Below are 12069 nucleotides of genomic sequence, written 5' to 3'. Positions count from 1 at the left end.
CACTGGGGAGCTGATAGAGAAGGCAGCATCCAGAGCGTGCACTGCCCCAGATGGGCCATCAAGGACGAATAGGCTTTGCCACTTGAGGGGGAGCATGCCACACAGACTGTGGTGCTCAGGTGGCACGAAGGTGTGACTGGACCTAGAGCCTGGCAGGTGGGGGAGATCCCAGAAACCATGTGGCAAGGCCCCTGCAGAGGCCATGCACACCCTCCGTCCCACCCCTGCAGGACAAGGGGCTCTGGGCCAGGCTCCAAAGCTGGTGGGCGGGGTGGGGGGGGAGATGCCTCACCTGTTCCCTGCCTGTCTGGTAAGCATCCTGAATGAAAGTTGCCTTGAGAGCTAAGGGTGTTCTATAGGACAGGGGGCTGTCCCAGGGAGGAGGTGGCAGGGCTGCAGGTGTCCCTCAGGGGGAACCTCAGTGTTGCCGTTCCTGGTGGGAGTCCTGGACTGGGAACAGGAAGTGGGGAGCGGAAGCTGGTGCTGAGGAACACTGGCAAAGATGACATGGGTATACCCAAGTTGGAGAGGAAGGGGCTGAGGCAGTGGCAGCTGTGCATCCATTTCCTCTCTGGGCTGGACTCCGTGGCTCTGTCTGGCGCATCCATGTGGAGACTGTCACTCAAACCCTTTCATAGGGTAAGATGGTGCAGCTGGGCCTGGGCTCAGGGCTCCTGGCTGCTGCCCTCAGCTGAGTGAGCCTCCTGGAATAGTGAGAAGGAAAACATGAAGTGCTGTCCAAAGGGCTCCTACTGGCCCTCTGTCCATCCCCAACCGTGAGGTTCCTCCCTGTGTGGCCTTGGACCAGTGGCTCATCTTCCCTGAGCCTCTGTTTGCTCCTCTACAACAGAAGGGCAATTGCCCCCCTCCCCCGGCCCCCACTGCCTGGACCCCAGAGAATAGGAACTAGCAGTTCCTGCAACTCTTGTCACCTTCTTAGTGACCACGGTACACAGGCCCTGAGCTGTGGCATCTCACCCTGAAAGAGGGCATCAAATGAGGTATCCTCCACAACTTAGAGTTTTCTAGAACCCTCCCATGGTGCGAGGAGGGCAGTCCCTGCATGTGAAAACTATCCTCCAGGTAAAGCACTTGACTTGCTTTGAATTCAGGCTCCCGCCTTTCATCCAGTCTGTGCTTGTCTCTGGGAAGCCGTAATCCAAGCGGGGAACAAGGATAAGACTCAGGCCACAGAGGGTCCCTTTCCCTCTGGCCCATAGCCTGCCCTGAAGATGCCAGAATGTGTGGCGGTTTTCAGGGGGTTCCAGACCTGCCTGGGACCAGAGCCATCTGGGGTTCTTACTGAAGTGCAGATTTCTATACCTGCAGAGCCTGAGAGCCCAGCTCTACTAGCCCAGCCCCTCCCAGGAAAGCAGCACCCGGGGCTGGCCCCTCACCTGCAGCTGTGCTCCAGTCAGCCTCAGGTCGCAGCTGGGAGGACATGGGGCCTGTTGAGTGGGAGAGGATGCTTCCCAGAGTGGAGGCTCCCAGAGGGTTGAGCGGTGAGTGAGAAGCTGAGACCTAGGAGTTTAGAATGGGAAGGCAGTGGGATTGGGCCCAGACTGTGATGGTGCCTGGGGAGTAGAGGCACCCCCAGGGGATCTGGGGAACAGAGGATTGAGCAGGTCCCAGGGAGGTGTGGGAGAGCAGGCAGGTGGGCCACTGTGCAAAACCTCGTGCACCTGCCTCCCTCTGGCACCTGGCCCATCCTCTGCCCTGGACCACCCATGACAGCTCATGACAACCTTCCATGGCTATCCTCCCTGAGTCAGGCTTCTCTGTGGTCTGAGGCTGGCCTCTTAGTACCCTATAGCTGTCCTCACCAGGCCAGGCCTCTGCAGCCCAGCCTAGGCCTCCAGGCTTGCTCTCTGGACCATACCCTTCCAGACCCTTCTGTAATCATCTGGCCCCACCTTAGAACTGCATAAGAGGTAGCTGAGGCTTCCAGGCCAGCTTAGCCCCTGCCCCAGTGCCTCTCTGGGCCTCACCTGGTCCAGCACTGCTCCAGCTCACTCTGGAGCCTCAGGAAGTCACATCCTTCCCTGGGCCTCAGGTTCCTCACGTGAAAAGCATGGGTGCTGGAAACAGTGCCTCACACCTTTCACATACCAAGCATGCTTATGGATAGGACTTACTAGTTCTGGGAGGGAGGAGGGCTGTAAGGACAGTGCAGTGCTGGCTTGCCTCTCTTTCCTTCCATTAGAAGACAAGCAGTTAAACATTTTCAGGCTGTGCTGCTCCTGCCTAATGGATAAAACCTCCTGGTGATTTTACAAATGCAGTGCCTGTCTGCCATGCTCAGTAAGCCAGACCCATGGTCCCCTATCCCCATGGGCCAGGCACTGCCATGGCTCAATCCTCGGTTTCTGGTGCAGAATCAGGATCGGTGGTTTCACACAAATCATGTCAGTGGGTCCCTGTGTGAGTGGCAGAGGGTTGATCACCCTCTTTTTGCAGTGAGGCTGGGGGCCTCAGCCACCTGTCCACCAAGGTGCCCCTGGAAGGTGAAGTCACACTCTCCACTGGCAAGATGTTGGCCTTTAGGACCAAAAGCTTGCGGAAGCTGTGACTGGTGTCTGGCTTCAGAGACTGTCAGCTTCAGGGACCCCAGCCCCCAGGAACCTCTCCCCTCCCCGCCCCCAGCCCGACAGTGACGTCTTCTGCCTCCCAGCCGCCCTCCCCACCCCTCAGAGGAGAGCGGCCTAGGTCTTGACTGCTGTTTGGCTGCACTTTCAGCCTGTGACCACCAGAGGGTGCCCAGTCTGGCACGGCTCAGCTGGACTCTGCAAACCAAATGCTTTTTAATTGAAAATTTTTTTAATTCAAAAAGGATTTGCTGTTTGTACTCGAGTGCAAGTTTTCCTTATGCAGGAGACTAATGTCTTGAGTAAACAGATCTGGGCCCAAATCCACCTTCAAAGGTACTCACTGTTTGCCCAAGGGAGTGAAAGGGCTTCCAGAAGCAGCCCTAGTCTCTTGGGCAAACATTTTGGGGACGAACAATCCTGGGTGGAGGACAGCGTCTGTGGGAAGGTTATCCGCAGCCTAAGGGGGATTATGTCGGGGGACATATGTTGAAATTTCATTTGGGGAGTTAGGGAAAACGAGTGGAGGTGGCGGGTTTTTCCAACCAATATAACCTAAAAAGGGAGAAAAATCTTGAGGGTTAGGGGTGGGGTGCCCCAGCAATCTCTCTCCCTGCCCCCTGTGCTCAGGCTGTGGGTCAGAAAAAGGCAAGCATGTCCTTGTGCCTGTCCCCACCCACCCCCAGTCCCAAGTTTGAGTGAAGTGGGGCATCACTTTTCTCCTTAATGACGATCTGTGCCCCTCCCAAGACACTGTCCTCTCCTGGCCAAGTGATGGCCAGCACTCTCCCCACCAAGGCATCTCCTCCTGCTCAGCCAGCCGTTCCCCTGCCCAGAAAGCCACAGTGCCCTGTTTCCATTGCACCCTGCCCATGTCCAGGTCCACAGGCCCTGTGAGACTGGGGCCAACCAGCACCACAATGAATCATAGAGGCCTGACTTCCCTGTGGGTTTCCAGACCACCATAGAGAGCTGGCACAACAGGGACAGTCAGGATTGTCCCCAGCCCTTGACACTGCTCCTGCTGGGGCCTGGCCTAGGCCTTCTTCCCTCACTGGAAGGTCACTGAGCCTCAGCTCTGGGCCTGTCATAGGGGCTGCTTCCTGGCCTGGCCTCCAGGCATCCAGAATGGAGGATCCCTCTCTGTCCCTTGTCCTCTCCCCTGTCCTCCCACCTGTCGTAATGCCATATGGTCTCTGGTCATTCCCTCTCTTCCCATCCCATCCACATCACTCCCAGGTCCAGTGGTCAGTCATGGGATCACCCCACTGGCCCTCAGAAATGATCCCAGCATCAGGTCTCCTGGGAGCCCCTTAAAAATGTAGATTCCCAGCCCAGCTGGGCCCACAGAGTCATAGCCTGTGTCTTCACTGACCCAGAGGCAGGTGCACATCAGGGCTGAGGGGCTGTGAGATCTCTCATGGGGTGCCACCCCCTTCCTCTGCCCTCCCTGCACCCCATGCCTCCACTCCCCCCTCAAGGGCACAGGCCTGTCCTCTTTTCTTCTGAGCCTGAGTGCTCCTCACAAGACCCACACTGTTACCCCAGCCAGCCCCTCGCCCCTGCTTCCATGTCCCGTTTCTGTGCACCAGTTCCCAGCCATGGGCAAAGCTGTACCCCAGCCTGCACTTCCTCCATCTCTAGACTGATGGCCAGGTGGTCCATACCATTGTCCCAGTAGAAACTGGCCCTCGGTCCCCGCCCTCCAGCCTTTGCACCTATGCACCTGCCAAGCTCTGTGCTCTTCCCCTCAGAACCTTTCTCTGATGGACGGGAGTGCCACCTGCCCAGGAAACCCCCTCGCTCCCTCCTGTAGCTCCATGATCTGTTCAAGCACCCTCAGAGGTGGCAGTCCAGGTGGATGGTGTCAAGGATACCTGAGCCCCTCCCCCACCACTTGATGAGCCCTGGGAACCCTGTCTTCACAGAGCTTGTGCCTGGCTCCTCCTGGCTCCCAGCCTCTGGCTCCCAGCACAGGCTGAGATCTGTGGGTACTGATTTGTGCTACTGTTCACTGGCGCATGTACCCGAGTACCCACCAGGTGGCAGTCTTGTCCCAACAGTGCCCCAAAGCCACTTGGCTTGGGCAGTTCTGTGAGCCCTTGCTCAGTGCCAGGGGTGGACCACATTCAACCTCCCCCCGGGCCCTGGGAGTAGAGGCCACACCCCACCTTAGAGGTGAGTTCTCTGAGGTCTAGAGAAGCAGAAACGTGGCTGAGCCTCCCGTCTGTAGCCTTCCCTCCCATCCCCACTGGCCACAGAAGCTGTTGGGCAGGACCACATCCTGCCTGACACTCACCCAGGCCTACGCCTGCTCCCCTGGGTCCCTGAGTGGCCTTTACATCATGTGCTGACCACTTCAGCCCTCAGCTGTTCCCCTTCCTCGGTGCAGGGGTCAGGTGGCCCTCTTGCTGCAGGCAGCTCACTTTGGTTAGCTGGTATGCCTGGAGAGTGAGGAGGGTGGGCAGTGGGCTGGGGTCCACAGCCTCCTTCCCAAGGAGGGTGCCCTCTGAGAAGCTGTCATCTTGTGGTGGCCAAGTTCAAAAGTGGCAGCTCTGCTTTGACCTATTTTAAGGCAGTTCTCCTGCTAAATGTTTCTTAAATACTTAAAGTGTTTGACAACCACTGACCTTACCTGAGCTCCTCATTCCTAAAAGTGCATAGGACCATGTGACTGCCAGGTATAGCACCCAGGCTGTTCCTACGACCTGCACCTCCGCCCTCGGTGCCCACAGTGCGGGCTCTGCTGGGGTGGGGCACCCGTACTTGGGTGTTGAGAGCCCCCTGGCCTCCTCTGTGAACCATGGGGGAATCTCTCCCCATGCCAGAGGTACTCACCCCTCATCTGAATGATCGTAAGAGTGAACCCTTTTTACTGCCTGTGAACTGGGGCCTGAGTGCTGGTCTCTAGCATGAGGGTTCCAATCCCACAGGACTGGGCTTCTGGCTTAGGACGATAACATGGCCAAGCAAAGGAGAGGTCCCCTCAGCCCTGGTCCAGCCGGGTGGCCTGTGCAGGGGCGCTCACTGGGCTGCTCTGAGAAGGCTGTGAGGAAAGTGTGAGGAGGGTGTGTGGTTGTGCCAGAGAGCAACATGGGTCCTCCTGTCACCCATGTCTGTTGGGAGCAGTGCTCAGAATGCATTCAATGGAGGTCCCAGGGCCTGGTAGGCTGAAGCCTGCCTCCAGGGAGTCTGTCCACGAGACAGGAACCAAGGGCCGTCTTGTGGGCTGGGCGGCAGGAAGGTCCTGGCACTCAGCCTGCCATGAGGTTCTCACACATGTTTGCCAGTGGTATCCAGTGCTGGCCACTGCCAAGGTCTTGTCTTGCAGAGGTAGGAAGGGAAGCTACCGGGTGAAATCACCTGAGTCTGTCATGTCCCAGAGATGTGCTCACACATCCCATACACACATGCCACTCATTGCCACAGTGCTAATTCACAGCCCACGTGCCACCCAGCGGGCAGCCTCCAGCTGGTACTGGCCTGGCCAGCCAAGCTGTCTGGTGGAAGCTCAGCACCTCTGCTTGACAGTGGTCTTTTCTAGTCTTTCCTGGACTGATCGTGTCTCTGTCCTTCTTCCTGCAGTACGAATACAGCTTCCGCACCGAGCAGAGTGCTGCGGCCCGACTCCCGCCCAGCCCCACCAGGTGCCAGCAGATCCCTCAGTCCTGAGGAGCCAGCAGCCTTCTAGGGGAGAAGACACCTCCCGCCTGGTGCCCAGACTACTGACTGGGGCAGCTGGGGCTGTGGGTCACCCACTCCCTCGCCTGCCCCTCCTACCCCCTCTCCCACCACTGACCAGCTCTCCTCCACTCTGCCCACATCTTCTCAGTGACCAGAGACTCTGGGTAGCTGAGTGGTCACATCCAGTCATCGGCTTGCCTGACAAGGGTCCCCAGCCTCCCTAGGAATGTCGTTCATAATCTGTGTGTGTTGTATTGACCAGTGGCTCCCAGCATGTCTGCGTGATGACCACTTGTCCTACCCAAAACCTTACCCATCCGGAGTCACCCCTGAGGGCCCTGAGCAGTTGCTTCGGCCGCCCAGTGATGCCCACTGGCTCCTTGTCTCCTGACTGTCACCTACCATGGGAATCCCACAAAGCCATTGTCTCCCTCCTGTAAGACCCTAGAGTTGGCCACTTCACATAGAACCCCCAGGACATGCTGATCACCTCTGACTCAGGGCTCTGAGGGTCAAGTGCCCCATGCCTTTCACGGTGACCCCGAGAGGACAAAGGAGGGAGGAGCCAGCAGGTCCCAAAGCTGACCCTGCCCTACTTTGGATGACCATGGATGGACTCTACCCAGCTCACATGCTGGACTTCCAGAGATTGGCACAGAGGAAGCCTCACTTTTCAGAAAGGTGGCAGAGGTGCCAGGCGCCTACCTAGATTCAAGTTTGACTGCCAGGGCACTGTGCTTGCCCGTGCACTTCAATCCCCTGAAGGGCTTGTCTGTGGAGCACTGGCTGCCGTTAACAGCTCCATGTGCCTCGGCCTGATGCCCTGACCTGGTGACCACAGGGACGCGCCCCACAGAGGATACTCTGAGAGGGTGCCCAGCCCTATAGGAACTCAGGCACAAGGACACTGGCTCCTTTCAGAGTCAGGCTGTCTCCATGGCAGCTGCTAACTGGAACAGGTCATTTTGAAAAGTTCCTCTGACCTAGGTTCTGAATTTGGACCAGAACTGATATTTCTGCACAAGTGTCCATTGGAGATTGAAGATGGCAAATTCAACTCTGTATGTTGCCGTGAGAAACAAGGTCATTGCTGTCCCTGGGCACTTGGGCCAGCACCCTGATAGGCTGCGTCATCTTGTCTGGCTGCTAGGGTTTGTGGCAATTCCACAGAATGAGGATGTCTGACATCCTTGGGTCCCCAGAGGGTCTCTCTGGACATGAGTGCGCGCTGAGTGATGGGTGGGCTGTGGATAGCAGTTACCTCAACTGCAGACCCCACCAGCTGCAGCCCACGGACAGCTGGGTAGCCAGCGTGCCAAAGGAACAGAAGGAGGAACAGGACAACAGGGTTGGCTAAGAGCTGGGGCAGGGCCAAAAATACCTCATGCACCTGCATCAGCCCCTCGTCTCCAGACCCTCGGGCCCCCTTTGTGGACTAAGCCTTCCTCCTCGCTCACTTGGTACTTCTTCATTTCTGTGTGCTACAAATGGTCGCCTTGCTTCCCTTCCCAAAGACCTGAGGATGTTTTGTGGGGTGACCATCCCACACCTCCAGGCCTTGAGGCAGGAAAAGGCAGCTCATGGAAACTGCTAGAGCCCCAGGGGCCCAGGGAGTCAAGATGGAAGCCTCTGGAAGGACCCGTGGCTGGACTGGTGATTGCCAGGAGAGAGCTGTCCCCAGCCTGCTCCACAAAAATAAGCCAACTGTGTTTCTGAGGTGCTGGGAAGCCCCAAGGACCTTTGTCTCCTGCTGCTTCTTGATGGTGGCTGGTCAACACCAAGTGGCCTCTGTGACTCAAGGCCTAACAGAGAGGGGTGGTATCCAGTGGGCTGGGGGGACAGCAGGAGGGTGGGGGTAAGCACTCCAGGCTTACCTGTCCATTGTAGTTGGTGCACTTTGTCCTTTGACCTCTTTCCAAGCCCTAGTTGTGGAAATCTCTGGCAGGTCACACCTGGTGGCCCTCCTTGACACCTTGATGGGAAACAAGGCTACTCAGCATCTCTGATGGGTCCTAGAGGCCTCAAAAGTGACGATGTGGGACCCCTTATCCATGAAGAAGGTGGAGCTGAGGGGGCCACTGAAGAAAGAGAGAGAAGGCACCTGCAGTCCCCACTCATGCCCTCCCGCAGGGCTGCATGGCCACCAGGACAAAGGCAAACTGCACTCAGGCAAGCGGAGAGACCTTCTCCATAGCATAAACAGACTTAGTTTAAGAATAACCTTGACTGTGAACATTGTAATAACGGCAGCTTAAGTGATTAAGCAGTGACAGTGTTAGAGAAGAGTTGGTTTCTGTGGTAGATTTTAGGCTGCTCCTGACCCTCCATTTCTTGCCTTTGGAGAGATGTGGGGGCGAGCTAGCATGTGCGTGACTGTGTGTGCGTGTGTGTGCGTGTGCCCACCCCATGTGGGGCTCGTGCAGACTGCAGAAGTAGGAAGCAGAGCTCCAGCTCGCGCCTGGAATCGAGCAGCCTTCCATGCACTTGGGGGAGCACTTTTCTCCACCGCCCACTGGCCGCTGGGGAGGGAAACAAGGACTCTCTTGGGAATGTGAAAGGCATGGCCTCTTCCCGCAGATCCCCCAGGGCGTGCCATGGCTGCTGCACCCCCGTCTCTCCCGCCAAGACTTAACCAGAGCACAGGTCCCACTCCTGCCCTCTGAAAACTCAGCCCCTTTCTAAGGGCCTTGAAATGGCACATAGGTGATAAGCAGTAGGTGGCTGGCTCCAAATTCCCTTACAAGTTTATCATACGGCCTTTCTTTCTTGCCCTAAATCCAAGGACTGATGCCAGCCATTCCCTCCACCACTTGAAAACAAATGAGAACCATGATCTCAGTAAAGAGATAACAGGTTGGATCTGCACCTGCCCTTGCTGGCTACCTCGTGGCAGAGCTCACTGAGCAAGGAGAAGCCATGGACACTGGGTGGTGACCCCCGGATAAGTCAGAGGGCAGTGGAGGGCCAGGGAACTAACGTACGGCGCATTCCCCCTCGCCAGGCAGCAAGCCAGGCAGTCTAAGCACACTTCGTGTCATTTCCCCCTCAAATGAAGCCAGCAGTGATGTTCTCTGTACTCCGTTACAGACAAGGAGCCTGAGGTGGGTCTGTGAGCACAGCTGGTAAGTGGCAGAGACAGGCTCTTGCCCCCAGGCCCACTGGTCCAGCCGTCCTGTCATAAGCACATGCCTCAGGCGAACCTTGGCTGCCAGTCCTGTGTTGGACTTCCTGGCTGTCACTGGGCTCTGCTGGTCACCCTACTGCTTCACAGTGGGCACTGAGCATGGGTCAGGAGCCTGCCTGTGCTGCTTCCTGCACCTGCCAAGGGCTACCCATTCTGCAGACTGCCACCACCCCGATCACTTGCCAGCTTCTGAGAACCTGGTGGGCCTGGGGAGGAGGGCTGTGATGAGAAATCATGTTCTCCACGCCCTGCAAAGCTGGGCTCGGATTCGGTTCATGTCTACCTGAGCCCAGGACCCCTCTCAGGCTGCCTGGCACCTGGAGTCAGCACAGCTTTCTTCACCTGCTCTGGGTGCAGGCCTGGGATGGCTGCAGCCATCACCACCAGGAGACAAGGCTTTGCTCGCCAGCAAAGGGCATGTGAGCTGCTAGGCGACCAGTGGCCTTGTAAGAACCTTAGGAACAGCATCCTGCGTATTTATTCAAGGTGACTCTACTTGGCAAAGGGAAGTCTCACTGTGTGGTTGTCTGTATTCTTAATATAATTTGTTAAATAAACATTTGTATTAACCTCTCCTCGCCCCCATTTGCTGTTGTGTCTGAAGCCACCAGAGGTCAGTGTCCCTCAGGGAGTGTCCCCAGGCTCCAGCCTTGAGCTTTCTCACCTGCCTGCCATCCCTCCTTAGAAGATGGCCAGCACCCTGCCTTTCAGCCTTCTGGAAAGAACTTGGTGGGCTGCTTTAGTTTGGATGACTGGTCATAAGTCCAGGGGGCTCTGGAAGGCTACTGCAGCCTGCTGTCCTCCGGTCATGGCCCTCTGTCACTCCTACCAGGGGAAAATCCCAGTGGCATGAGCCCAGAGTGCTCGTTCATGTGCAGATTGCCCGAGCCCTGCCTGGAGGGTGCAGGGCTCATCTGCTACTAGTCTAGTGCCAGGGACGCAGCCACTAGACTGCTTTTTTAGGTGCTTTTAGGCCTGTTGCGACTGTTCACCTGCCTGCAGGGCACACTGCACAGAGGCAGCCACAGCCAGGCTGGGTTTCATTATCAAAGCTTGCTCCCACCCGTCAGTAACCTTTGAATTTCTGAGCTCCACATCACAGCCTGGTTGTTGCTGTCTGCAGCTCTGTGCACGCCAGCCTCCAGAACGGGTGACCCTTCACTCAATGCTCACTTCCCGGGTACCACGAGAGTCCCTGAAGCATGCCAGCACCTGTGCTACTGCTTACACACACACACACACACACACACACACACACGCAAAAGACCTTTGGGGTCTTTTTCCCATGATGGCAGGAGAAAGAAAGGAAAAGTACCCAAGGATTCCGTAAGGAACCCAAGTAAAGCAAAGCACTTCAAGTGGACTAGAAATGCTGAGTCCAGGGTCTGGCTCTGCCACTTCTTGACCTTGTGGCCTTCGGCTCATCCCAACGCCACCAGAATAGGTAGTTTCCCTCCCTCAAGGGGACCCCTGGGAAGATGGGGTGAGGGCAAAGAAAGCGACGTGCCAGCATGGGCAGAATTCAGAGTGCTCTTGTGCTGGGTGTGGAGACACGAAGGAAGCACACACAAGCAGAGGAGGACACAGGCCTCAAACCCTGGGGAGGCAGACAGACCTATGCCCAAGGCCCACAGACAAACCCACACCTACCAGCCTGGGCCAGCCCGGGAGACATCTCAGAGGGGCCAGACCTGGGCAGCACCTGCTCCTCCCCTCTAACCATGTGTCTTGTCGGCCTGGCCTGTATCTGGACGCCTGCTTCCCCTGCTGCTGTGTACACTCACCATGCATGGCACCTACAAGCGCACAGCCACGAAGGTTAGACAGCCTTGGTGCAGAAGATCCAGAAGCCACAGGCACTTGATCCCAAACCCAGAGTCCCAGGACAGACAGAGGGGTCAGGGGATGCTTTCTGCCCCCAGCAGCTCTGACTCAGGGTGGCAGCGTGTGGGGGTGGGGGCACTTGGAATGGAGCAGGGCCCAGAGGTTCAGATTCTTGAGCGCCATCTGCTGGGCAAAGAATTAGGATTCATCTTTCTGTCTATCCATCTATCACCCACCTTTCCAGGTCATGTAGTGTAAGCGCCTTCCCTGTGCAGGTCCTGAGCCTTCACCAGGATGAAACAATGACCACTGCTGCTGACATCCCTACCATCGAGGACCTGACATCCTAGCCTGTCCCACTCCACCCCACGTAACTGTGTCCCCACTGCTGGTCTCTCTCCTACTCTCCTGCTTCTCTGTCCACTTACTCCCAGCCAAATCAGACTGTCGCTATAACTGGGCCTCCTTGAGCTGGCCTTTGACTGCCTCTCCCCTCTTGGCATCCTGAGCAGCCTGGGTCTCTAACTGTGCTTGGCTCTATACCTGGCACCCTCTCCCCAAGCAACAGCCACCTGGAGGTCTCTACCTGGATGTCCCAAAAACATATCAACCTCAGCACTCCAGAGCTGGATGCTCCCTTATCTTGAGCTCCAAACTGTTCCTCCCCCTCCTGGGTTTCTCACCTCCTCTCCCCCCAGTCACCTATGCCACCACCTGAGCACCTGGATCTGCCCACTACAGCCGGACAATTCTCGTCTACATGCATCTGCAAAGCCAGCCACTATTTTCTCT

General features: G+C 57.0%; 1 protein-coding gene across 2 annotated transcripts in view; it reads left to right on the top strand.

Annotated features, from left to right (window-relative positions):
• Nucleotides 1-10026, top strand: part of Mvb12b (multivesicular body subunit 12B) — a 176847-nt gene extending 166821 nt beyond the window's left edge. For both annotated transcript variants that reach the window (XM_074053183.1, XM_074053181.1), the window contains exon 10: nt 6171-10026. In XM_074053183.1, the coding sequence (XP_073909284.1) occupies nt 6171-6257 (87 nt within the window). In that variant the 3' untranslated portion in view covers nt 6258-10026. The remainder of the gene's footprint in view (nt 1-6170) is intronic.
• Nucleotides 10027-12069: the final 2043 nt, after the last annotated feature.

Source organism: Castor canadensis, chromosome 13 (assembly GCF_047511655.1).
Source record: "Castor canadensis chromosome 13, mCasCan1.hap1v2, whole genome shotgun sequence".
Lineage (NCBI taxonomy): Eukaryota > Metazoa > Chordata > Mammalia > Rodentia > Castoridae > Castor > Castor canadensis.
This window is presented reverse-complemented; position numbering and strand designations above follow the sequence as displayed.